The sequence below is a fragment of the Melospiza georgiana genome, chromosome 2 (assembly GCF_028018845.1).
Source record: "Melospiza georgiana isolate bMelGeo1 chromosome 2, bMelGeo1.pri, whole genome shotgun sequence".
NCBI classification, from domain to species: Eukaryota; Metazoa; Chordata; class Aves; order Passeriformes; family Passerellidae; genus Melospiza; species Melospiza georgiana.
This window is the reverse complement of record NC_080431.1, coordinates 78,263,586-78,289,182: the sequence shown is the minus strand read 5'-3', so window position 1 is coordinate 78,289,182 and position 25,597 is coordinate 78,263,586. Positions and strand designations below refer to the sequence as shown.

Here is a 25,597-nt window from a genome sequence, read left to right as displayed (position 1 = left end):
TGAGGCATCCACAGCTTCTCTGGGCAACCTGTGCCAGTGCCTCACCACCCTACAGGAAAGAATTTCTTCCTAATAATTAATCTAAACCTGCTCCTCTTCATTTTGAAGCCATTGCCCCTTGTCCTGTCACTGCATGCACACATACTTCCTCTTCACATACCATCTAAAGATGACAACATTACAGTTCAAAATTCGTAAATTTGCCTTAATCAACCACTCATACCGTAAGCCAGGCAACTGACAGGCAACAAACTGATGCTCTTTGAGAGTAATCAAGAGAAGTAAGGTCCGAGTGCCTGCACAGCACAGCTTCTCTTCTAAAAGCTGCCAGCGAGCTCTGGCACTGTGTTTTTTTTAATGTTCATGCAGGCTTCTACTGTGCACCTCTACGTGTGTACATATGTAGAAGGCAAAAAACTGCCTGCTGTGTCCTGTTTGTTCATCAAAGCTTGTTGCAGGTACCAACACAAAAAGTTTACAACTTACATTCTTCTGCCGGGCAGCTAGCGACAGGAGAGAACATAGTCTTTAGCTGCTGCGCCAGGGGAGGTGTAGGCTGGACAACAGGAGGAATTTCTTCATAGAAAGGGTGATTCCACATTGGAATGGGCTGCACAGGAAGGTGGTGGAGTCACCATTCCTAGAGATGTCTAAGGAAAGACTGGATGTGGCACTCATGGTCTATTGACATGGTGGTGTTCGGTCACAGGCGGGACTCGATGATCTCAGAGGTCCTTTCCAACCGAACTGATGCCGTGCTACACAAAACGACTGGCACTTAACAAGGTTGGTCAGTCTCCAGAAGGACGCACGGCGAAGCGACACCCGGCAGAGGGCACACCCGCTCAGGCTGGCGCAGCACCGGGCTGTGACTCCCCTCAGCGCCGTGACGCCTCGGCGCTGGCACAGCAAGAGCCGCGGGCGAGGAGCGGGGCCGGCTCGGGGCCGGGCCGGGCGCTGCTCCGCCGTTCGTTCCCGCCGCCGCCCGGCTCGCTCCCGTCACCGGGGCAACGGGCAAGCGGCGCCCCGGGAAGGCACCACGTGCCCGGAAGCGCCTCGAGGGAGGAAGTGACGGAGCGCCGGGGGAGCCCCAGAGGCCGAGATTTAAAAAAAAAAACAAAAAAAAAAGGAAAAAAAAAAAAGATAAAACCAACAAAAAAATCGAAACAAGAAAGGCAAAAAAGGGATTAAGAAAGAGGGACGCGGGGAGAGGGGCGGGCGGAGCGGGCGCGGGTCCCGCCCCTTCGGGGCCGCCCCGCCAGACCGCGGCCCCGCCGGAGCCGCCGCCAGGTCCCGCCCCCGGCCCCGCCCGCTCCGACACCGGAGCTGCCGCCCCGCCCCGCCCGCTCGGCCGGGCCCGGCTGCCCGCGCGCGGGGGGCGTGTCGGGCGCGGTGGCGGTGCGGGGGCTCCGGTGCGGCGGCGGCGGCAGCGCGGGTCCCGCGGGCGGGCGGGGGGCAGCGGAGCGGAGCGGGGCAGAGCCGCGGCGGCTGCAGGTGAGGCGGGGCCCGGGGCGCGGGCGGCCGCGGCGGGGAGAGTTCCCCGGGGCCGGCGCGGGATGGAAGTTGACAGCGGCGGCGGAGCAGCCATTGTCTGGCCGGCCCGGCCCCGGGCAGCTCCCCCGCGCAGCCCCGCTCGCTCCCCCGGGCAGCCGCCGCCCGGCCGGCTCCGGGCATCCTGCGGCGCATCCCGCCTCCCGCCGCGGCGGGGCTGCGGGCTCGGCACGGGCGGGCAGGGCGCCCGCACGCCGTGTCGGATGAACTTTGCTGCCGGAGTTGCCGGCGGCCTGGGTGGCTGCAGCCGCGCCGTCCCCTTCCATCCTGCCCTCCTTCCATCCTTGCCTCGCTCTCTCCCGCCGCCGGCCGGGCGAGGCGCCTGGCGGGGAAGGGCGGGCTGGGCACCGAGGGGTGGGGACCAGGTGGTGCCAGGGTCCCGCAGTGCTGGAGCGTCGCACCCACTGCTGCTTCCAGAGCATCCCAGAGCAGGCAGCTTGTCCCGGCAGTTCCACACCTCTGCTTGTGTGGCTTGGAAACTGTTGTAGAGACATATAGTAGCAGCAGCGAGTATGCTGTAGTACGGGATGCTAGCTTTGCTCCTCCAAACCTGTGGAGTAAACCCGTGCAAATCTTACGTGTTTCCTAACTTAGTTTCTCAAGGATGAAGTGACAAAACCACTTAGGAAAGTTAGAAAATGTTATGCAGGCAGCAGTCATGTCCCCGGGGAATGGATGGGGTGAGCAAGTCAAACTTTTCAACCTCCTACCTAGTGCTTAGTGATTAGAGTATTGTTTGGCTTGACTTTTGTCTGCCCTTGTGCTTGAGAAGGGTCAGGAACTTGTAGATGGGCCACCTGTGGTATTCTCGTTGTGTGCTGGGAGCAGCAAGTGTGGGTTAGGCTCTGGAGTGGTCCATGTTCTCATGCTTGTACTGCTGCCTGAGCCAGTTTTCTCCCTTCTCCTACCCGTCATTTTTGCTGTGTGGTCATTCCTGCCATGGTGCTAAAAAGCTTTTGTGTCCTTCTGTGTCTGCCTTTTCGGGATGCAGTTCTAGCTACTGTTCAAAGGTTAATTTCCAGTAGTGGCCACGTTGTTAACTGTGTGTTGGTTTTCCTTTTTTGGTTTGTTTGTTTGGAAAATCCATGGTTTAATAATTTTTAGTAGGTTATCCATCTCACGGAGCAGCTAGCTGAGTCAAGTGATGTGATAGCCCAGTGATCACTAGGTTTTTATAAGAGGAAAGTGCTTGGGGATGCAGTTGGAGGAGGGGAGAATGTGTAATTCTCCTGTTTTGTGTGGAAATGGCCTGTGTTTGGATCGGATTACACTAACATGGAGCTGCATCCCTAGATGAACTTGCTTGGGGAAATGCTGTGCCTTTTCACTTTTTTGTTTGGAAAGAGTTTTGCTGGATAACTCTCCTTGCTGTAAGCGACTTAAAATTCTTACTGCCCTTCTGCAAAGTGAGCGTATGCTTCTCTGTCCACATCTCCAAAAGGCCTTCTGCCTACAGAGAGACCAAAATTTTTCTATGCCTCATGCAGAGGTGTTTCAGTAAGATTCTGTTTATGCTAGGATTTTAATAAGATCTAGATCAATATGGAACTCTCAAGAATGCTGGAAATCTTAGGAATTGGTGGTGCTGCTTCCTGAGGAAACACAGATTGGTGGAGCAGGGCACCAAGGCAGAAGCCTGGCTTCTCCTGCTGAAGCTGTTGAGGACAAGGGTATTTGCTGTAGCCAAGGTGAACATCACTTACATCCTTTCCTCTCTCGTGGGCACTTGTGGCATCACAAGTAAGGTAGTTCAGTTCTGTGATGTGACAGAAAATAGGGTTTTAGGGTATCTTTCCTGCAGCTACCCAAGTTGATCTAATGAGCCCTAGAAGGGAGGTGAAGGAGGAGGATCTGCATTGGGATGTTGAGGTGGGCAAGGGAACATAAATTGTCTCCTAATGGCGTCTGAGCTACTGGAGAACTTGGTGTAATGTGTTCATGTGCATTTTAACCCCACTCAAACTACTTTATTTATCCACCACAGTTTCGTTATTTCAAAAAGTCTGTATTCTTTCCCTTCTCAGTGTTTATTTTCAGGCCTCATTTAATTTTTCCTCTCTGGGGAAGATCTTTAAGGCAGTTGCTTTTGCAAGAGCTTTTTTATTCTGGGTAGGTTTATTGACAGGCTGTTTCTAGCTGAAATAGAGTTGTGCCTGAAGACAGTAGTGGCCAGTTAGGAGGAGGTGTGTCTCAGCTGAGGAGAAGGTGGCCACTGCTGAAGCAGTGCAGGAAGCCAGTTTTCCTCAGCAGGGAGATGCCTGGGCAGGACTTGAGGGCAGAGGTGAAGATGATTTTGGAAGACCAGACTGGAGCAGCAGCACTCTGCTTGCCAGTTAAAGAATATTTCAGATTTTGAGCAGCAGGTTTGAAGCAGCAGTTCCCTGATTTAGCCATCCATTCTCTGCAGAGTTAATGCTGTTGTCCTACTTTAAAGTCATCTGCTGCTCTTAGCACCATTTCAGAATTTAAAAAGTTGTCTGGCTGAGAGTATTGTTGTGTCTCCTTTTCTGCTGCACGGGTCTGTTTGCTTATACACCAGGAAAATGTTTGGTGACATTTATAAAGCTCAGAATCTGGATTTTAAAAGGGCTAGATAAAGAGGCTGTGCTGCTGCTCTGGCTCCTGGAAGCTCATTTATAGGGGTCTCATTTAGAGGTCTCAGATATGCTACAGAGGAATGAGCTGGTACTTTGGAAACAGGCTGTCTTGGTGAAAAGACTTATCAGAAGTTTGTTTTTTTTTTTTTTTAATATTGCATGGAGTTCTAAAAACTCAGGTTGGTTTTCTTTTTTTCCAATGGAATTCTTTTGTATAATCACTTTTCTCTCCCTTTTCTGACTCTAGCCCCTCCTGCTGCTACTCCCTCTGTAGCTCATGTTTCTTGCTGCAGGAAACTCCCTGATCATCTCAAATGTGCTACTCTTCTGCCAAGCACTCTCTTCAGTCTCACTTCTCTTCCTCTTAGCTGATGAAAGCCTTCTCCAGTCCTTTCTCAGTCCTGCAACTCATCTTTCTGCTGCTGGAAGGTCTCCCTGGTTCTGCATGACCTCTTCAGCAGCTTTTGCCAGTGAACACTTAATCCACTCTGCTTCTGACTGTGTTCCTCCTGAAAGGAACTTGCCACCACAGATACCAGATTCTAATCTAATATTCAAGTTAAGATGTGTTGAGAGCAACAAGTAGCTGGAAAGTTCATGTGATCAGAAGAAGAAAGAGTCAAGGGCTGGGGGCTAAACTGGGAGAAAGAGGGACTCAGTTGGTATCAGTAGGGCATTGGAGCTGAGGGACTGGAGGAAGAGAGAATCAGAAATTGCCAAAGTGCATTGCAGGACTGGAAGCACAGTGCAGTTTGCCTCGGTTTGCTAGTCTCTACTGACAGGAGAGGCGGTCAGGTCTGTAACCAGAATTGTTTTAATGAGCTGCAGCTGCTGCTTCATTCCAGTACCTTTTTAAGACTTCAGGATACTGTAGCTTGCAACTATAGCATGGCAATAAAAGTATGAAAATATGCACATTATGTTTCTGGTGGTAATAAAAGATTTAAACTGTGAGTAAGATTTCTGGGTGATTTTAGAATCCCAGTTTCCCTGGTCCCTAACATGTAGCTAGGATGAGCATGGAGACTGGTATTGAGATATTCTAGTACAAAAGCTGTGTAATGTAATGAAATGCAGTTTGGTTCTTTCTGCAGCCTGACTTAGTTTCCAGTTCTTTCAATGTAGATCTGGAGTCCATCTCAGCCTGAGCTCCTGGGATCCTGTCGCCATGGAGACCGAAAGTGAGCAGAACTCCAACTCCACCAGCGGGAGCTCCAGTTCTGGAGGAAGCACCCGGCCTCAGATCTCGCAGATGTCTCTCTATGAGCGGCAGGCAGTACAGGTGAGACATCCCAGGCTGTGCTCTGGGACGGCACTCCATCACTGGAAGGTGGTGGTGAGCCCTTTTGTGTTCCTCTGCGTTATTGTGTGTCAAGGTGGGACTGTGCTTAGAGGACTGTCATCTTTTCAGATTTAGAAATTCTTATACTACACGTAATGTTTAGTTCTTGTAGCCTGAGGCTTCTTGTTTTATAGGTTACTCCTTTGGTGTCCAGCCTCCTGGATTTAATCTGTACTGTGATTCAATAGATAGGTTTTAGCCTGCTGTTCTAGAGCAAATCAGTTTGCCATCCCAGTTTCTCTATGCTCTCCATACACAAACTGCACAGGAACATTTGTCTGCCAGTGTGAGCATGCACAACCCCAGATTCCTAAAGTTTATTAAAGTCTTGCAAAGTGTGATTCCCATTGTCCTGGAATACACCTGTGATTCAGTGTGTCACCAAATCTGTAAGTGTACTATGGATTTGGATGTGCTGATCTGCTGCCTGCTTTTTCTTGTGGTCTAGGGATGTTCTCATGGCTGGCTCACTTTGTCATTGCTCTCTTCAATCACATTTCAATGGCATGCAGTTTTTGACAATTGTGTTTTCTTCTTTATCTAGGCTCTGCAGGCACTCCAGAGACAGCCCAATGCAGCCCAGTACTTCCATCAGTTTATGCTCCAGCAGCAGTTTAACAGTGCCCAACTTCACAGCCTGGCTGCTGTCCAGCAGGTGAGTTGCCAAGAGGCAGAAGGAGAGGAGTTGGATCATTCTCTGGGGAAGATCCAGAGGTTCTGTTTTTATACAGTGCCTTGTGCACCGAGTCATCCTGATCCCTGATAAGACAATGAGTCCCTAAACACATTGTTTAGAGTTAATACAAACAGCCAGTCAACTGGAAGCCTGAAGCAAAGATTAATTTATTTTTTTGGCTACAGAGCAAGGGAAGATAAAATTTGACATCACCATCAAGGAACTTGCACTTCAGAGGCCTATTACTACCCCCTGCACCTTCTTTAACTAAAAGATGGGTGGTGAAATCAACAGTGGATGCAGTAGTGCTTAAAAAGCGTATTAAAGGGATCAGTGGGTAGTTGCTTCTCTGAGAATAAACATTTGTGTTTGCATGAGGTTTTCAGGCAGCATTCTCTGAAATTTCTGTCTTGAAACTTAGTAGTCATGTTTTCTTTACCAACAGGAGGGTAAGCCAGTCCAACCAGGAGGCTGTCACTAATTGAGACATACACAGATCAATATAATTCAATATATTTTATGATACATAAATGTTGAGTGTTTTTTTTTCCTTTATCACCTTTGCTCACCTACTAGACTTAATCATCAGCTCAAAATGGATTATGTGTGACATGAATACATTCTTTTTGTGTAACAATACCTCAGTAGCTGTACTCCTTGGCAGTTAGTCCAGTACGTCATTGTTCTCAAAATCCCTGACTGCAGTCTTATAGTATAGAAGAAATAGAATCTTCTCATCAGTTTTGCACAAATCTTAGTTACAAAACTAACTAAACTCATGCAGGGGAATTCCCCTGGCATCAGAGAGGGGGAAATAAGTCTATCAATATTTATATTCTTCCACAAACCATATGCTCTCTAATCTGAATTTTGTTACTTGGAGTGCTATCATTGCTTTGCTACTAAACTGCTAATTAGCCCAACAAATTGCTAATATTGCAGGGAATGTCTGGGTGCTAACAGTGGATTTCAGCATCAGGGTGAGGGTTGCAGAGTGTACTATGACAGGCTGGGCAAGAGTAGTGCATGTACCCATGGGTGGAAGGACTGGAGGTCATGCACTCTGAGGGTAAGGGACTGGGTGTTCTGACAGAGCCTAATAATTGGGCTGGATTGAAAGGTTGGTTCAGGCACTCATTTCTCTGCCAATCTCTCCTGCAGGCTACAATTGCAGCCAGTAGACAGGCCAGCTCCCCCAACACTAGCACCTCGCAACAGACCACCACCACCCAGGCTTCTGTAAGTAAAACTGCTCCCTCACACACATATCAGAGCCTCCCTCCCCCTCCCCACCTTGTTCTGTCTCCTCCTTGTCTTTTAGGATGCACACAACTTCTAAGAACCCTGGGAATCAACAGGATGCAGACAGCTTTGAGGATTTGGGGTGCTGTTGTTATTGGTGGGGCTTGAGGATACCAGATGAGGTTTTTAGGTGGGAGAGGCCTCTTAGCTGTAAAGGTAGACATAGATCTCTGTTTGCTGAGGCTTTGGGGATACATTGTCATGGATTAGAAAAGGCACAGGAATTGTAAGAAGGAGGAGTTGTGAGCAGGTTTTGTCTTAGGCAGAGCAGTAGTTTGTTGAATGAGAGGATGTCTGGTTTTGCAGTGAGTGTTGAGGAGCTTGGATTTGCTCAGAGAGTAGATGAGTTGATAGAGAAGGTTTTGTGGGTTTTTTACCTTTACTTGGGAGGCTGGAGAAAATGATGTATTTTTTTGGATCTCTTATTGCAGTTGCATGCTAACAGTGATTCTCAAGCTCAGCATACAAATGAGGTCAGTATCCAGGGCTCTGGCTAATATAGATTGTGTAGCCTGTAGGACAAGCCCTCTAAGACAAGAACTTTCTTCTTCTTGGTCCCCTGTGGGATGCAGGAAAAAACTGTAAAATGTCCGTTCTGACTGTACCCCACTAAGCATATTTGTACTTACTTCTTGGTCTCCATCTCTTCATATGTGATTTGAAGCTTTTTTTCTCTTCTAAGATCAACCTTGCCACCACGTCAGCTGCTCAGCTGATCAGTCGGTCGCAGAGCGTGAGCTCCCCGAGCGCCACCACGCTGACGCAGTCTGTGCTCCTCGGGAACACCACCTCACCTCCTCTCAACCAGTCACAGGCACAGATGTACCTGCGGGTAAGAGATGGGCAGCACGTGTGTCCTGACTGAGCCCCACTTAGCAGCCTCTGCAGAGTTTCACTGCTTGGGATTACCAGCACCTACAGACTAACCTTGCTTTAAGGCTGTTGCAGTATATTTTAAAATTGCATGGGGAAGGTCTCATCCCTGAAACCACAAGCTTGATTCTGGGCTCAGCCTTTGAGATAGATGAGCTGTGTATTGTGTGGCTCAGGTGAGAATATTAACAACTCTGTGTGCCTCTGCTCTGCAGATGTTAAAGGTTCCATAGCACTTCTCACTAGAGTGTAAATGTGAAATACATGTCCTAGACTTGAATGTAGCTCACAGAAATAAAGCTACTCTTCTGGTTCAATGCTGGAACAGATACATGGTAAATTACTCTTCTACTGCTTGCTGAGCTCAGGGATGTAAGTCAGAATTCAAGTAAGCCTAGACAAATAAATCAATGTGAACAAATGTCATCCTTTTAATTGCTTTGAAGTGCAGCTAGGTGGGAAGCATTAGGCTGGACTGTGGAGTCCAGTCTGGGGTTTCGGTACCTACTTTCTGTTTTCCAGTTGACTTCAGATACAGATTGTAATCCCCTACTTTTCAAGCAGCACTAATCTTGGATGTATGTTTTTTATCACTGTTGTTCAACCAGTTCTAGATAACACAGCCTTGGGCAGTCTGTGGGAGTTAGCCCAGGCCTATGTTAGATAGAGGAGTGTTGTTTCCATAAGGAAACTGTTCCCAGTTTCTTGCTTCGGAGGGTTATGTTCAGTATTACAGTGCAGGGAGGGCTGGTGGTTTTGCAATGAGTGACATTGCAGCCTAGTGTTCCTTGATGATCTGTTTGCTTGTGGTTTTTTTGTCTTCCTTTCTCTCTTCTACCTCTGTTCCTTGCACTGCACACCACCTGATGCCAACAGCCGCAGCTGGGGAACCTGTTGCAGGTGAACCGGACCTTGGGCCGCAATGTGCCTCTCGCCTCCCAGCTCATCCTGATGCCCAATGGGGCTGTGGCTGCTGTCCAGCAGGAGGTACCACCCACTCAGTCTCCTGGGGTGCACGCAGACACAGACCAGGTCAGTGACCGTCCTCCCTTTCCCCTGCTTCTGCCGCACCACACTCTGCTCTTTGTCTCAAGCTGTCCCTGTATAGCACATTAGAGCTATTTTATCCCCAGCCCTTGTCCCTCTGCAGGCAGGAGGTTTTGCCACCATGTTTTCATGTTTGCTGTCTGCCTCCAGAGATGAAATTAATTTCTGCTTAAAATTTCTGAGGTGAGCACAGGCTGGATCAATCCCATCTTCACAGTTTCTTGGCTGTGATTGTGTGAAAAGAACTCTTGAGTTCTATGTACAGTTTTCAGTCACACTCCAATTAAGAGTCTTTGCCAGAGGTAGTATTCCTTCATCCAGTTGGTTCATTGTTGTAAAGATGCCAAAGAGTTGTCTGAAGCAATTTTTTTAAAGAAAAGTCAGCTGTGATCTAATTTTGGAGATAATGTGGCATTTGGAGCAGAAGTAAATACAGAGGATGGCAGCACCAAAATGCAGAGTGAAATTGGAAAGGGTGTGGGCCACGAGTAGATCCATGGGCCTGCGGCAGGCAGGTGGCACAAAAATTGAAAATGAATGACTGGTCTTTAAAGGGGTAACTCAGTGCTTCTAGAGCTGTGCTGAACTAACCATGCCAGGGTATGGCAGGCAGGTCTGAAGTCTGTCCCATGCCCTGGAGAAAGACTGTGTCCCCAGATCCTGTTCACTAAGTGCCACGAGATCTGTTACTTCCATCAGAGATTGGGCAGGAGAGAGTTCAGCATAATGTGCTTCCTGGGGAGGGCCGTGCTGAGCTCTGCCCTGCAGTGTTAGCAGCTCCTCACACGAGACCTGAGGCACCAGCTCAGCCTGCATCCCTGCAGAGTGCGTTGCTTTGTGTGCTCTGTCACACTCCCGGCAAGCACCGTGTATAAAGCACATGGGTTCTGTTTGCTGTGTGTGTCTCTAGGTGCAGAACTTGGCTGTGAGGAGCCAGCAGACCTCTGCCACTAACGCCCAGCTCCAAGGCTCTGCTCAGAAGACGGCCCTGCCAGGCAGCTCCCAGGCTTCGGGCTTACCGCAGGCCGCCAGCACGGGCCAGAGCATGGCCGTGGCCCAGGCCTCCTCCAGCGGGGCAGGCCAGTCCCTCAACCTGAGCCAGGCTGCAGCGGGCAGCAATGGTGTCTCCGGGGGCGTGGTGGCCACCGGTGGGAGCCAGCCCTCAATGGCACTGAGCCAGAGCTCCTCAGCGGGTGCCGCTGGCAGTTGCCAGAGGAAGGGCACCGGGGTGGTTCAGCCACTGCCCGTGGCGGCTGCCCAGGCCGTGACTGTCAGCCAGGGCAGCCAGACAGAGACGGAGAATGCAGCTGCAAAGAAGGGTGACACAGACACTGGTGGACAGCAAACAGTGGGCATGAACCTCACCAGGACAGCTACACCAGCACCCAGCCAGACGCTGATCAGCTCAGGTAAAAAACTCAGCTGTTTCTTTCTCTTCAAAATCATTGGGCCTTCACAAAAAGGACATTTGGAAGCCTGGTAGTAAAAGGTTTTCCAGCATATCTCCCAGTTTTGGTCCTGCCAGAGACTTGTCTCAAGGGGTTATCCCCTTCTATTAGCACAAGAAGTCGATTTAATCCGTCATGTCCTCTGCAAGTAAGCTGTCAGTTATTTTGGAGTTTAATGTCTCAAAGCAGTGCAGTGGCTGCCTTATTTTTGTTGTTGTTGTTCCCAGCTGCACTGTTGCTAACTTCTGTGCTCTGTTTTTTCTTACTGTTTTTGTATAGCCACATATACGCAGATCCAGCCACACTCGCTGATCCAGCAGCAGCAGCAGATCCATCTGCAGAAGCAGGTGGTGATCCAGCAGCAGATAGCCATTCACCAGCAGCAGTTCCAGCACCGCCAGTCCCAGCTCCTCCACACAGCCACCCATCTCCAACTGGCTCAACAGCAGCAACAGCAGCAAGCAGCATCTCTGACCCAGCAGCAGCAGCAAGCTCAGCCTCCACAGCAGCAGGCTCCCCCTCAAACCCAGCAGCAGGCACAGACCCTTGTGGTGCAGCCTATGTTGCAGTCCCAGCCACCGCATTTACAGCTCCAGCAGGACAGTCCGTGCCAGCCAGCCACCAAGTCACCTGTTCCTATCCAATCAAAATCTCTGGTCACCCCCATCAAACCCCCTCAGCTTGGGCCTGCCAAAATGTCAGCAGCACAGCAGCCTCCTCCACACATCCCGGTGCAGGTGGTGGGCACTCGGCAGCAGGGCTCAGGCCAAGCCCAAGCACTGGGCTTGGCTCAGATTGCTGCAGCGGTGCCGACTTCCCGGGGAATGCCAGCTGTAGTCCAGCCTGTTTCCCAAACCCATGCTGCTTCCCCATCATCATCTTCAGCTCCAGCATCCTCACAGGAAGCTCCCCCTCTCACCACAGGGGTGAATTTGGCACAAGTTCAAGGCACGGTCCACATGGTGAAGAGCCCAGCTTCCTCTCCAGTTGTGGCTCAGATGCCAGCAGCATTCTACATGCAGTCTGTCCAGTTGCCAGTAAGTGATACCATTGAGAAGGAGAATAGCATATGGATTCTCTTTGTTCATTCCTAGGACACCAATCGCAGTCCAGGCCCAGGTCAGTGGGATGGGATGGGTAAGGGGTTTGGGGAAAGGGATGTGGAGACTTTTTTACCTCAAAAACATTAATTCCAATCCTACCCCTGGGGTTACTGACTACAAGCATTTCTCTTCCACATTGTCATTCAAAGGCTTGCATGAAGTTAATAAATGAGACTCAGAGCCTGCCCCAGATGGGGTGGGTATCCACATCACATATTGAGTATCCCATTTAACAATGGGGTTTGGTTCACTTTGGCTGGCTGCTGGATGGCCACCAAGTTGCTGCTCCATCACTCTCCCTTCACAACACAACAGAAGGAGAAAAATACAGTGAAAAACTTGTGGGTTGAGATAAGGATGTGGAGATCACTTGCCAGTGATCATCATAGGCAAAACAAACTCAGTTTATGGAAATTATTTATTTTACTGCCAGTTTAGTGTAGGATAATTGGAAGTAAGAGCAAATGCAAAAAACACCTCCCTCCTTCTACAGAGGCTCAGCTTCATTCCTGACTCTTCTACCTCCTCCCCCTGAAAGGAGGACGAGAAATGGGATCTGTGGTCAGCTCATAAGGTTTTCTCTCTCCCTCATGCTTTTCCCTTGCTTTAGCATGGGGGAATCCCTCCCATGGGATACAGTCTTTCACAAAGGATATAGTCCTTCATAAAGTCCTTCTCCAGTGCGGGTCTTTCCCAGAGGCTGCAGTTTTTCATTAACTGGTCCAATGTGGATATTTCTGGGTTACAGATCTCTTGGTGTCTGGTACCATCCACTGACTATGCCTCAGAGGATCCCCTAGCAACAGGCTATGCAGAGGAAAACTCAAATTCCATAGGCCTTATCCATGTTGTTGTGAATTGTCCAGCTAGGGCCTACCTAAATCCCTGAGACAACAGCACTTCGCCAGCTTAGATCATGGAATCATAAGTAATTGGAATTAAAAAGAACCCTCAAGATCACATAATTCTAACACCCCTGCCTTGGGCAGGGACACCTTTCAGTGGACCAGGTTGCTCCATCCAACCTTGAACACCTTTTTAGCCAGTTGCTGAGACTCCTTCTAAACTCTGTCTGCTTCTTCAGGAAGGTGTCACAGGATTTGTCTTGATTTTTAGAGCAGGGGGTCAGTTCTGCTCCTGGTGAATGCGTGTCCCCTGCTCTTTCAACTCTTCATTGAAACTGATCTGATTTATCCAAAAAATCTGTTTGGAAACTGCTGGGTGAATGCCATTCCATTTCTTCCTGCAGTAATCCTTTGAGGTTCACACAGTGTCTTGGTTTTTGCCAGTGTACCAACATGACTTGGGACATCAGATCCTAGTCTGTGGCAGTGAGTCTCCTCAAGCTTTGTTCCTTGTTAGACAAATGCTCCCAAGTAGAGGTATGTGCTGTGGGAGCTAGAGGCATCTCGAGAAGAAACCAGGCTGGAAATCAAGTATGATGGAGCAGGATGCTTTGTTGTTTTTTCTTTTGGGTTTTTGTTTTTTTTTTTTTTTTTTTTTTTTTTTTAATCTGGCTTGTTCTTTGCTTTGGAGCTTTTCTATCTGCTTACGTGTTTCTCTGTATTCATGCAGGGCAAATCTCAGACCTTGGCAGTAAAGCGCAAGGCAGAGTCAGAGGAAGAGAAGGAGGAGCCAGCCAGTGTCACCACACTCGTGCCTGCCAGGTCCTCTCCTGTAACAGACAACCCCAAAAACATGGAGGAGAAGAGTGGCCTTGGAGGTGAGGCATAAAGGAGAGCTCTGCTTGTCTGTGCTAATGACCTGAAGTAGGTAGAGAGGTAGAGCAAAGTTAGCTCATGCCTGTGCTGTTAACTTTCCAGATAATTCTGATCCTGCTGCCACTGCAACCCCAAATGCCACATCAAGTGAGGGAGTCTCAGCCACTCCCACCTCTGCTTCCACCCCAAACCTGGCATTGGTGTCACGTCAGATGGGAGACTCCAAACCTCCTCAAGCCATCGTCAAGCCCCAGATCCTCACACACATCATTGAAGGCTTTGTCATCCAGGAGGGAGCAGAGCCCTTTCCAGTAGGGATTTTTTTGTTGTGGGGGAAGGAGGTGTAGCACTTTCTTGGGAGGGTGGTAGGCTTCCATCTTTGCATAGGAGTATCTTTTCCCATATTCCAATTCAGCATTTTTAGCCTGAGACACAGACAGTAAAGAGGAAGGGAAGGGAAGGCAGTGTCGTGAATGAAGCAAGACATTTAGAGGTGTTATTAAAGAGAAGGGGTTTGAAGGAGTAAAACAGGTGTTGCAGCAACTCTTACTCCAGTTGTCACCAAAGCAATAATTAATGCAGCAATTGTAAGGAGGCTCTCCTCTCTGTGAGAGAGACATGCATTTTGAATAGGCAGCAAGTGAAGTTGAAGTAAAGAGGGGGAAATGGAGTTACGTGGAATTGGACATTATTCAAGGCAGATAGTGCTTGGGGACCTTGAAATGAACAACCAAGCCTGTGAGTCAGGAAGCAGTAATGACTTTTTTTCAGCATCTCTCCTTCCGTGTTAGGCAGAGATATTCTTCTGAGTTGAATTTTGAACTGCACATACCTTGGCAGAGGGTGATGGACGCGGGGAATCCTTTATTGGTGGGTCCAACTCATTCTCTCCCTATCCAGGTGGGTTGTTCTCAGCTGCTGAAAGAATCTGAGAAACCATTGCAGGGAGAGGCTCCTTCTGGTCAGAATGAAAACCTGTCCAGCAATTCTCCGGGAGAGGATAGTGCTTCCATGGGTGAGTTTCAAGACCAGGAGGACTAGCTAGTGTGTTACAGAAAGTTTCTGCTCTGTATTACTAACTTAAAGTATTATGGACTTGTATCTCTTCCTGCCAGCTCCTTAGAGACTTGACCTATGGAACTAGGATCTTGCTTTTTTTGAGTGCCAGAAGACTGACAATGGTTTTTTTTGGTTTTTTTTTTTTTTTGTGAATATGATCTACACATCCTGTGTCAGTAGGAAGCAGGAGATTCTGAACTGTATGTGTCTTTGATGACTGTAAGCTGTGAAGGATGTGTGGACAGGGCAGAGTGATGGGGATTTCCTCCACAGCCTTGTAGGATGTGAGGAATATGCTATTTTTCGTTTGTTTCATTAAGTGGTACTGACCAGGAGAAAAAAACTGCTCTGTTCCATATCCATAACCCTAACCCTAATCCTAATTAGTGGAGCTTGTGCTTCTCTTTTCCCAGTTGCTTCCCAAGCTAACTACTTACTGGATTCAGTAGAAAATAGTGCTTGGCATCTGTCTGCTCAGAAGAAGAGCAGTGGAATGGGGAATCATTGAGTGTGTGATATGCTTCAGTTCAGATCACCAACTGGTGTGTTACTCTGTATCTCACTAGAGCCTGACAAGAAGGCAAACTTGTTGAAGTGTGAATATTGTGGGAAGTATGCCCCAGCAAGCCAGTTCCGTGGCTCCAAGAGGTTTTGTTCCATGACCTGTGCTAAAAGGTAATAACAGCAAGATGTAATATTCCCTATCTGTGACTATATGTTTGCTGGAACTGGGCATTTGTCCCCTTCTCCAAGTAGTGTACCACCTTTCAGTACATCTGATCCTCCTCCTGTGGCATGTACTGGCCACAGAGATCCTTTACCACTCTAAATGATTTGTAAATGCTTCTGCGTCTGGAGAGGTGGATGTGATGCTGGGTATAAACAGGATTTCGAGCTTGCTCAGAAAATAAACTGTGAAGGGGGAAATTCTGGGGCTGTAAAGAACCTCTCTTCAGAGGAATGTACGTTTGACTCACTACATAAATGCATACTGGTAGCTGTCTCATGCATTGCTACTAGACAAAGACACAAGGGAGCATTGAGGAAAAAAATGTGGAAAAGTTAGACTAGTCATGGCTGCCTCCTCTTGATAGCAGAGTGCTTGTTATGGGTCTTTTTTCCCTTAGGGGAATTACTTAATTGACCCTTCAGATGTTAGATCAAGACTTTGGTGTCCAAATATTGCTTGTGTCAGAAGTCTGGACTGGTTCTTTCCAAGAGGAAGTCTTAGAAGGAGGAGGAACAGAACTTGATGGTAACGAGGAGTCTTATCCCCATCTAGAGCAAGGAGATGTAGTTGGTTTAGATAATTGCTGCTTTCTAACTGCTGTTCTGCTCCTGCTTACTTGAGGTACAATGTCAGCTGCAGCCATCAGTTCCGGCTGCAGAGAAAGAAGATGAAGGAATTCCAGGAAGCCAACTATGCCCGTGTGCGCCGACGGGGACCACGGCGCAGCAGCTCCGAAATCGCTCGAACCAAGATCCAGGGCAAGCGCCACAGGGTAAGGACACACACCTGTCAAGGCAGGTGTAGGGCTGTCCCTTCTGGCTGTACCCCTTTGTCACAGTGGATGCTGTCATGTAGGATGTGCCGTGGGCATGCTGACACACTTGTTACACAAGGCACAGGGAGCTGTTCCAATCCCTCACGGACTGGAGGAAGCGTATTCACGTTCGTACTTGTTCTGTGCACTCTGTGTTCGCTCCTGTGTGCATCTTGAAGGTCTCAGTGAGTAAGACCTGCTGACAGCCTTGGCAGAAAACAATCTACTTTTCCCATTTGATTAGCAGTCTTTCACATGAATGACTTGAATTGGGCTATAGATGAATGGAATGAGCCTCAGTTCTGATGTGAGGAAGAGAGGGAGCTCTTGTGTCAGCTGCCTCTGTACCAACAGCCTGGGACATTTGTTCCAGACTGTTGGGACAAAGTCTGCTGCTCCCAATGTCTTGTTTTGCAGCTTGTAATTGTGAATTTCTTACAAAACCCCTTTTATTTTCTTTCTTTCCTATGGGCTTGTAGGGCCAGGAAGACTCGAGTCGAGGCTCTGATAATTCCAGCTATGATGAAGCTTTGTCCCCTACATCTCCAGGACCCCTGTCAGTAAGGGCCAGTCATGGAGAGAGGGACCTGGCAAACTCTAATATGGCCCCCCCCACCCCAGATCTACATGGCATCAACCCAGTCTTCCTGTCAAGCAACCCTAGTCGTTGGAGTGTGGAGGAAGTGTACGAGTTCATTGCATCATTGCAAGGTGAAGTTAAGATCCTCTCCTGCATCTTGTGATCCAGTAGCATGGGGAGTTGGGCTCAGTGGTGCCTACTGCTTTTGGACATGTTTCTGAATTTGAGTAGATCATAGAGATGGATTCTCAACATTTATTTCTCAAGTAGCCTGTGTGCTCAAGGAGAGTGTGGACTAGAGTGTGGAAAGGGGTTGGTTAGAGTCTTGGCTTGCTTTTCTGTACCTGCCAGAGATGCAGGAGGAATGAGGGGAGTGCCCAATGCACATGTGTTCCTTATTGTTTTTTTTTTTTTTTGTTTGCTTCCACAGGGTGCCAAGAAATTGCCGAGGAATTTCGGTCACAGGAAATTGATGGTCAGGCCCTGTTGCTTCTGAAGGAGGAACATCTCATGAGTGCCATGAACATCAAGCTGGGACCAGCTCTCAAGATCTGTGCCAAGATCAATGTCCTCAAGGAGACCTAAGAACTCTGAAGCCAGAGTTCTCACTTTTGCTCTGACCCCAGGGCAGCTGCCAGTTTTGGAGCATCCTGCTGGGGTGGGGAAGAATGGGACAGTCAGTCCCCTGTGGTCTTGCATTCAAGAAGAACGAGAAGGAATTTAACTGATTGAAACTGCCATGCACAAGCCCATCTCTTGGTCTCTTAATGGTGCTACAAGGTTAAGGAAAACTGCCACCTGGGGCCTTTAAACAACTCTCCTTCTTCCTGATTTTGAATATGCCTCCCCTGTATACACCACATAAAGATGTAAAGGGGATCTCTTTCTGTCCTGAAAGACTTGTGAAAGGGAACTGCCTTCAACCCTTTCTGCCACAGCAGGTCTGCTAGATCTTAGCTTTGAATATCATTGCCAGAACTCAAGGCATAGGAAGAGCTGGCCCCACACGGACAGTGGGAGCACCTGTGCTTGGGGCTTTTGTGAAGGGGAACTAACAAATTGCAAGTGACAGAGGTGACAAGAATTTGAGCAAAAGGGGCTGCTGCTTTTCCACTTTTAAAAATACCTAGGCTGCTCATGAACTGGGTTTAATAGCCATTCCAGCATGCATACCAAACTTGAAGGCCTGTGGCAATAGGAGCTGTCTTGTCTTCACTCTGCATGTCTACAGGAGACAGTAAAGCTAAAGTGTTGTGGCAGCTATTCACTCCAGGTGCTCCTCTCAGAACCAGTCAGAGGATTTTTCCTGAGTACTTATGACAAATTGATGGGAAACTCAAAGGGGAGGGGATTGTTTTACATTAGAGAACCTTGCAGCACGAGGTTTGTCTTCCCATTGTGTTAAAGCATAATTTACAGATCCAAAGCAGTCTCCAGAAGCACCAAGGCTCTTCATGAAATGAGCTGGGGTTTTGTGTGTTTTCTTACCAGTTTGTATTCTTTCCTTTTTGTGTCTGTCTTTGTTATCCTCAGGAGAGCTTACAGGACAAAATTTAGGCTGACAGGATTGTACTGCTTGCCTCAGGCTTTTTTGTTTTTTGTTTTTGTTGGGGTTTTTTTGTGTTGTAAAACAAGTATTTCTGTTACAAGAAACCAAACACACACCCTAAAAGAACTGAATACTGATCTTTTAATATGACTTCTCATTTCTGAAGGGTAGAATTCATGTTACAGGCTGATTTTCTCCTACTCGGCCCTTCCAGGTTTGCTTAGGGGTTCTTTGGTTGTTTAATTTTTTTAAGGACCAAATGTGGTATTCTGCAGTTTTGTAGCCAAATTGCTAGAGGTGAAAACCTGGGCAGAGTTATTCTCTTCCACAAGCACCTCTATTTCAAACAGGCAAAACACCTGAAGGAGTTACACAAACTGTGAAGACATAAGTGCTCTCTAGAGCCAAATACCTGAGAGCAAGATGGTGTTATAAACCATGTATCTCAGCTTTTCTGTTTCCAGAAGTTTCACATGAATACCTGAGTGAAACATAAGACTGTTCTCTGTGTTAAGCACCTACTGTTGCAGGAAAGCTGTAGTGGCATGGGAGAAAGCCTTATAGCATAGGTAGGAAAACATTAGAGATCTTTAAAATGGGCTCTTTATTGACCCGTTAGAAAAAGAGGAAGGAAAGTGCTTAGTAGTTGGATAAAATGTGGCAGCAGCTTCCTAGTCTTAACTGTGTTGCTGAATCTCACTTTTGTGACATCCTTTTTTATGTGAGAAGACTTCTGAGGCTTTGTGAATGCAAATAGGCCCAAAGGAAGCTGCCTGTGCTTGCTTGCACCCTGGCACCACAGTTTGGTCTGATGTAATCTGGGGACAGGGGAGGGGGAGGTTAGAATCAGCAGTGAGCAGAGGAAGGCTGCCCTTAAACCAGTTTATCCTTAGCAGGCTGGCTGTGGCAGGGTAGGCAGACAGGTAGCCTGTCACTGTTACCAGCTACTCCTGAGGACTGGATTTTATTTCAGTCAAATGGGAAGGCTTCACTTCTTCATTTCATGTTCAGTGTTCTTAATAAAAAAATGCTTGATCAGGCTTTGCAGGTCTGGCTGCTTCTTAACCCCTAAGTGTTTGGAAAGTACAAACCTCATCACGAAGTTATTTCTGACTGCCATTTCTGCAGAAAAATATGGAGCATAATCCATCCATCCTGAGCGTCTAAAGTTCCAGTTTTGAAAGATGTGGATAGCCTTCCCTCTTAGGCCTGAGAGGACCTGGAGTGAAATAAGGTGGCAGCAAAAACAATGAACTAACCAAAATGTGTTCACTACAGGCAAGGGTTCAGGCAGAAGGCACCCCACACTCAGGACCCTTGACTTTTGGGTGAGAAAAAAGGTGCTCTGGCACCAAAGCAAGCTCTTGCTACATCAGCACAACACTTCACCAGGTTTTTTTGGTCACTTTATTTTTGAAAGTTGTGTTTTGTACAAAAAAAAAAAAATTACCTTAAGACACCACCATGAAAACAGTAACGGACTTACTGACTTCCTATTTTTCCCATATTATGAGAAAGATTGAGGCTGTAACAAAAGTCAAAGAAAGCAGGAATTGCTTGCCCACTCCAAACCCAGAAAGAAAGCAGGGCTACCCCTTTTCTCTCAGTGTCTTAAAAATACATAAACCTTGTCTGTACTCTGCTGTTAACACAGTGGTGGCTTGCTTATTCAGTCTCTGCCCCCCAGACTGAGGGCAGTTGTCAGCCAGTCCACAGTGGGGTAGAATGGGATTGCTCAGTCTAGCCTCTCAAATAAAAAGCAATTTAGAATCAAGGTGTGAAGTTCCTGAAGGTTCCCATTAAGTCTACAACTCAAGTGTACCTGCTTTTCAGGGCCCAAAGAGAGGGTCTTTCTCACTCCCAGCCAGTGGCAGTATGTTAAGTACCATCTGCACAGGGCAAGTGTCGTAAGACTGGCCTGCACCATGCTTAAGGGGACAGTGATTTATGAAACCTGACCATGTAAGAGTCCCTTATGCAGTTCTCAGTGTGTTAGCATTCTTAGCCAGGACTTCCATGGTTCCTTTGATATAAAAATAAATTCTGACGGCTTCATAGGAAAACCCTCTGCAAAACAAGAAACTTCTGGGGAGCGTGAAATCACAATGCTGACAGTGACTGAGGTGTGTGGGCAGTCACCTCAGGAAGCCTGTGTCAGAACTCAAGTGGCAGCTACCTGTCTCATTTTGTCTTGATGTCATTTTCAGTTTCAGCAATGTTCCTTCTCCTTAGCAGCACATCTTTACCTTTTGCTTCTCACTGATTGAGAAGACTGAGTCAATACTTGACTGAAGTAAATATTTTGACTCCATTTAACTCCTATGGTTTTTCAGCATTGTCCCTCTCCATTCTGAGAGTATGGCATGCATCCCTGCACAGCTGTTGAAGGAAACTGTTGAGAAGTTCACACCACTGCCATTAGGGAAACAAAAGATTGTAGAGGTGCCAATGCCTCTTCACCCCCAGAGTCTGGCATAGAGCACTCCGTGCCAGTTATGCTGCCAGAAATTGTATAACAGCGCAGAAGCTAGAAAAGCTGAAAATGCATTCAGAGAAAAATAATTCCAGTGTCTTACAGATCCTGTAAATCCTAGGGAAAAAAAATAAAAAGACACAGAATATCCCTTTTACAGTGTCATCTGTTTTAACCCATAGCCTTTTTCCCTTTCTGCACCCATCCATGCCCCTGTTTTTCCTCTTAGTGATTCATCTCCCATTCCTGCTCAGTGCTGAACACTCATATTGCTGTTTTCTGCTCAACTGCCAGCACTTCTCCCCTGGGCTCTGCTGCACTTTTAAAACCCAACCCAGCATTATATTTATAAGACATGCCATTAGGAACCGGTGCTGTTCACATCCAGAGGCATCCATGGGACTTGACACCAGAGACAGCGGAAGCAAACAGTGTAAAGAAAATCAGAAGTGAGAGAAGGAGAACTGGCTGGGAGGCACCTGGCTAAACAAGCACTGGGGAGATGGGGAGAAAAGATCTTGGTGTGGAAAGCCTATCACATGGGCAGCAAGTGGTCATCCCGTTCTTCTGACTCCTCTCCCAGCTGGTCATCCCCCACGCCGCGGTACGCGGCTGGTGCGTTCCGAGGCTTGGATCGGCACACGAAGTCACAGCCATCCTACGAGCACAGGACACAGCACCAGCATCAGACTGTTTGCAATTGACTCAGCATCCACACCAAAGCAGCTCCTGCCATTTCTCTTTCACTAAGGGATTATGCCTATCCTTGTGCTACCTGAAACATCTCCCCAGACCTTGGAATTAAAAACATCCTACTCAGTCTTAAAAGCTCTGGACAGTTACGCCGCAACATCAGGCCAAGGCAATTATGGAGAATAAATAGCACTGCCTACAATGACCAAGGAAGGATTTCACAGTCAGAAGTAAGCATTTCACAGTCCCCGGGTGAACATTTCTACCTGGAAAGTGTCAACTCCTGAGGAGCACATGTTCTAGTTTGTTAAGGAGCAGTTGCAGGAAAAAGGCAGGGAATTGTTCTCAGCATGGATTAAAAAGTGGCATACTCAACAAAAAGGAAACAGACACCCTCTTCTCCTGCTTCAAAGTACTCCACCTTGGTGGTAGGTCTACCCAAGCCACAGAGTCAATGCCTTTTTCTCCTAACATGGGCCAGGCTGAGAATACATAAGAATTTTTACTCACTGCCACCAAATTGCCCAGATCTTGCCAGAAGGCAAAGTGAGGAATCTGTTCCATGCCCTTTGCTCCCACAATGAGGCGCTGGTAGAGGAACCCACCAATGATGTAGACTGCAATCAGTGACACAAACCTAAAAGGCAGAATTAAAAAAAAAAAAAAAAAAAAAAAGGAAAATCAAAGGTGAGGAAACCCTACCCTATAGAAAATCTCTTCTGAGCCAGCTACCTGCGTCACATTATCATTGGAACAATGCTTGCACCACTCAAGAACAGAGCTGTAAACAGAAACCAGACCATAAAAGGTCCCCAAGTGATCAATCTGCTTGTATAAATCTTTTAGCAGCCTTATGTGAAGTAGTGCCTCTAAGCACAAACACAGAAAATGAGTCAAGACTCCCGGTCTGAGTTCCCAGCTCTGGCAAAGAGCCATCACATAATTTTAGGAAGTCAAATCTCTCATGCTTCAGTGCACTTGTCTGTAAGCTATGAAGGAAAACGTTTACTGGGAACAGACCAGCCAGCATCACGCCTTGAGCAAGAGCTTTTGTCCAAAAAGCTCAGAGGCATAGTAACATCTAATGGTGGCTGTGGGAAGGTACACTGCAGTAATTTAGTCTTACTATAGCATTTGCTACGTTTCTAAATAGCACTGGAGATAATGACTCAGGCACAAACAGCTCTTCAAATGACTCACGTGATCAGCAGAATGGAGCCAACACTGAGGTGGGAATTCTCAGCTGGACAAGCAACACTGCTGTCCATTTCAAAGAGGTAGAAACACTCCTGCTCCTTTTCCCGCTCTTCAGAAATAATGCTGAATGAACTCTGCAATTTGGGAAAAGTGAAGTCATGTGAAAACGTGCCCACGCACACTGAACTTTACCAGGAGACAGTTTTATCACCTTTGGTGCAGCTGGGCACCAGACACTGGAGGCCAGCTCACTGTCCCCTCTGCTCACAACCAGCCACTGGTCTGGCAGCCCCCTGATGCTCTCCCACCCCAGGTGTCACTCACCGCTGTCACTCCCCGCTTGCAAGAAATCATTATCACAGCTCGCCTCTTCTCACCACTGCAGTGCCTGCCATATGAATCACCTCCTTTATAAATCAGCATGATCCAGTCACCTGCCAGGAGAGAAACAATACAGGCTGCAGATCCACATCAGGAGGCAAAAGGCAGCTACTGAGTAAGCCAAGTATTGAGTGGAACCGTACTTCCATTGAAGACCTGGGTCTCATTGATTCTTCCTATCACCGTGGTCTTTCCACTCTGTCTATCTGTTTGCACCAGGCCACCAAAGTCATGTGAGGTGCTGTTAACCTCCCTGCACACCCTGAATTGGTAGATGTATTTTTCTGTTTTGTCCTTATCCACAGTCACGTTAAACCTGCAGCAGGAAGACAGAAAAGACAGCCCATTGGATTACAAAGAACATGGAGCAGTGGGCACTTCAGAGCAGGTAGCCCACCAGAGTCCATTCTGCAGCCTGACCCAAACCTTCCCTTCCTTGCTGCCCACTGTGCAGCCCCAAGGCCTGCAGGGTGTTGTGCTGTACCTCATGTGGCTCAGGGGCTCCAGTTTCTTCAGCAGGGCTCTCTCCATCTGTGACTCACTGCTCTCATCACCAACCACATCGCAGCTCCTCTCTTCTGACTGCTCGGCCCCTACTACAGCCAGGGCCACAAAGACCAGCAGCAAGGCAGAGGTATGGCAAGGTGGTGACATCCTGGACACATGCCACAGAGAACACAGGATTAACTTCAGAAAGGATTTGTTTCAGCCCCCTCCAAACTAACTTCAGGGTCATGGAGTCAATGATTAGCCACTTCCTCAGTTCTGACTGCAAAAAGGAGAAGTTGAAATCTAGAAACAACTCACAGTTCCCAGGAGACACTAAATCTGAATCTCCTGTGCAGCCAAAGACAATTCACTGGGCCGATTTAGGGCTCTCTTCTGAATTTGCCTTGAGACCACAAAAAGTTGTGCTGCTGAGCACGTTAATTAGCTGCCAGAGCAGAGTCCAGCAGACTGAACGCTGGAGTATATTTCAGGCATAATCCACTGTTTGTTACGGCGTTGCACTGAGAAGCCAGTCAGCAGAAAATTATTTATGAGGCCTCTAATCAATCATCTTCACAGCTCTCGTGTAAAGAGCTCACAGGGAAGAGCCACTGTGATTAGTCAGGCTCTGTTTGTTCAAGTGCCTTAATCTTTATAATGATCTTTTCAGTACTCCTTTAACTGAAAATCTGAAAGACATTAATAATGCTAAACTGCAACTTCACAGAGCAGTTTCTTCCTTCCCTTCCTTCCCAGTTTCCACCAGAAAAGGAGGAAAGCACGGCATCGTACGCAAGATCCAATCAACAAGGCAGTAATGAAGATAATAACAGTAATAATTAATAATGATAATGATAATAATAATAATAATCTATGAGATTTGGCTTTCAGGTTCATGCTAAAATCACAAATGAAACATTCAATGATGGCACCAGCCAGACAAAGCAGTGCAACAGATCTCCCTTTGCTTCTTGTGCCGCAGATTTTGGTAATGCTCCAGTCGCTGGTGGAAGGCAGGCCCTCCATTAAAGAAGCACCTGGCTGCAGGCGGGCACAGAGCCCGTTTGAGAGAAGCGAGTGATTTCCCCAGAGCCCCCGGAGCCCACCGCCACAGCTCACGGCTGCTGAGCGGGGGCTCTGCTCGCCATGGGGCACCCAAAGAAGGCTAGGAACGCAGAAATCACGGAATGGGTAAGGCTGGAAGGAACCAAAGTGGGTCACTCGGTCCAACTTCCCTGCTCAAGCAGAGTCGTCCTGGAGCACGTGTGCCCAGACGGTTCTGGAATATCTCCAGTGAGGGAGACTCCACAGCCTCCATGTGCAATCTGTTCCAGTGCGCGGTCACCGAAATGAGGAAGCCCGTGACACGAGGGCTCGTGACTGCTCTCTCCTCAGGCCAAGAGCAGGACCTGCCCTCAGCCCCGGGCACGGCTTCCCCCGGGAACGTGCTGCGCTGCGCTGCGCTGGGAGCGGCCCGGCCGGGCTCCTCCAGCCGGGGGCCGCTGCCCAGACCCGCCCGGGACGGAGCGCGGCTTCGCCCCGCGGCCTCGCTGTGCCCGCTCCCCACGTCCTCAGCGCCGCGCACCCACCTGCGGCCGCCCCGGGACCAGGCGCCGCCGCCCACAGGGAAAAGAGACCCGCTGCTCAGGCGCATCCCATGCTGGGCGGCCCGGGGACCACAGGCACAGGCGGCACCGGCCTCCTCCGCGTCCCGACCGGCTCCCTCGCCCGCCCCGCCAGCCGGAAGCCGGGAAGAGCGTGGCGGAACTGGAGCCCGGCGCCAATGGGAGCGCGGGAGCGGCGGGGATCGCCCGCCCAGGAGCGCGGCGGAGCGAATGAAGCGCGGCGGGAGAAAGGCGGGCAGGGCCGGGGGCGCAGCGGGGCACGCCCACTTCCTCTCCATCAGCCAATGGGCGGTGAGCCTCAGCGCGGGGGCCCCGCCCCCGCCCGCCTTTCTGCCAATGAACGACGA

At 48.5% G+C, this 25,597-nt stretch overlaps 2 protein-coding genes across 3 annotated transcripts; one reads left to right on the top strand and one right to left on the bottom strand.

The window, feature by feature from the left end:
• Window positions 1-1,435: 1,435 nt before the first annotated feature.
• PHC1 (polyhomeotic homolog 1) lies at window positions 1,436-21,002 on the top strand. Of its 2 annotated transcripts, XM_058045439.1 has the most exons (16): window positions 1,436-1,494; window positions 5,274-5,430; window positions 6,035-6,145; window positions 7,328-7,405; window positions 7,900-7,941; window positions 8,151-8,300; window positions 9,218-9,373; window positions 10,299-10,797; window positions 11,116-11,873; window positions 13,515-13,662; window positions 13,763-13,971; window positions 14,561-14,675; window positions 15,286-15,394; window positions 16,071-16,221; window positions 16,743-16,974; window positions 17,274-21,002. In XM_058045439.1, the coding sequence occupies exons 2-16, from the start codon at window positions 5,317-5,319 to the stop codon at window positions 17,426-17,428; spliced, it is 3,027 nt and encodes a 1,008-aa protein (XP_057901422.1). In that variant the 5' UTR covers window positions 1,436-1,494; window positions 5,274-5,316; the 3' UTR covers window positions 17,429-21,002. The 2 variants fall into 2 exon arrangements, with proteins under 2 accessions (XP_057901422.1, XP_057901423.1); XM_058045440.1 differs by lacking the exon at window positions 7,900-7,941.
• M6PR (mannose-6-phosphate receptor, cation dependent) lies at window positions 20,525-25,370 on the bottom strand. Its single transcript, XM_058045441.1, has 7 exons — window positions 25,215-25,370; window positions 23,621-23,791; window positions 23,280-23,452; window positions 23,080-23,189; window positions 22,759-22,889; window positions 22,069-22,195; window positions 20,525-21,523 (listed from the first exon to the last, which is right to left on the bottom strand). Exons 1-7 carry the CDS (start codon window positions 25,277-25,279, stop codon window positions 21,401-21,403), a joined length of 900 nt encoding a protein of 299 aa, XP_057901424.1. The 5' UTR covers window positions 25,280-25,370; the 3' UTR covers window positions 20,525-21,400.
• Window positions 25,371-25,597: the final 227 nt, after the last annotated feature.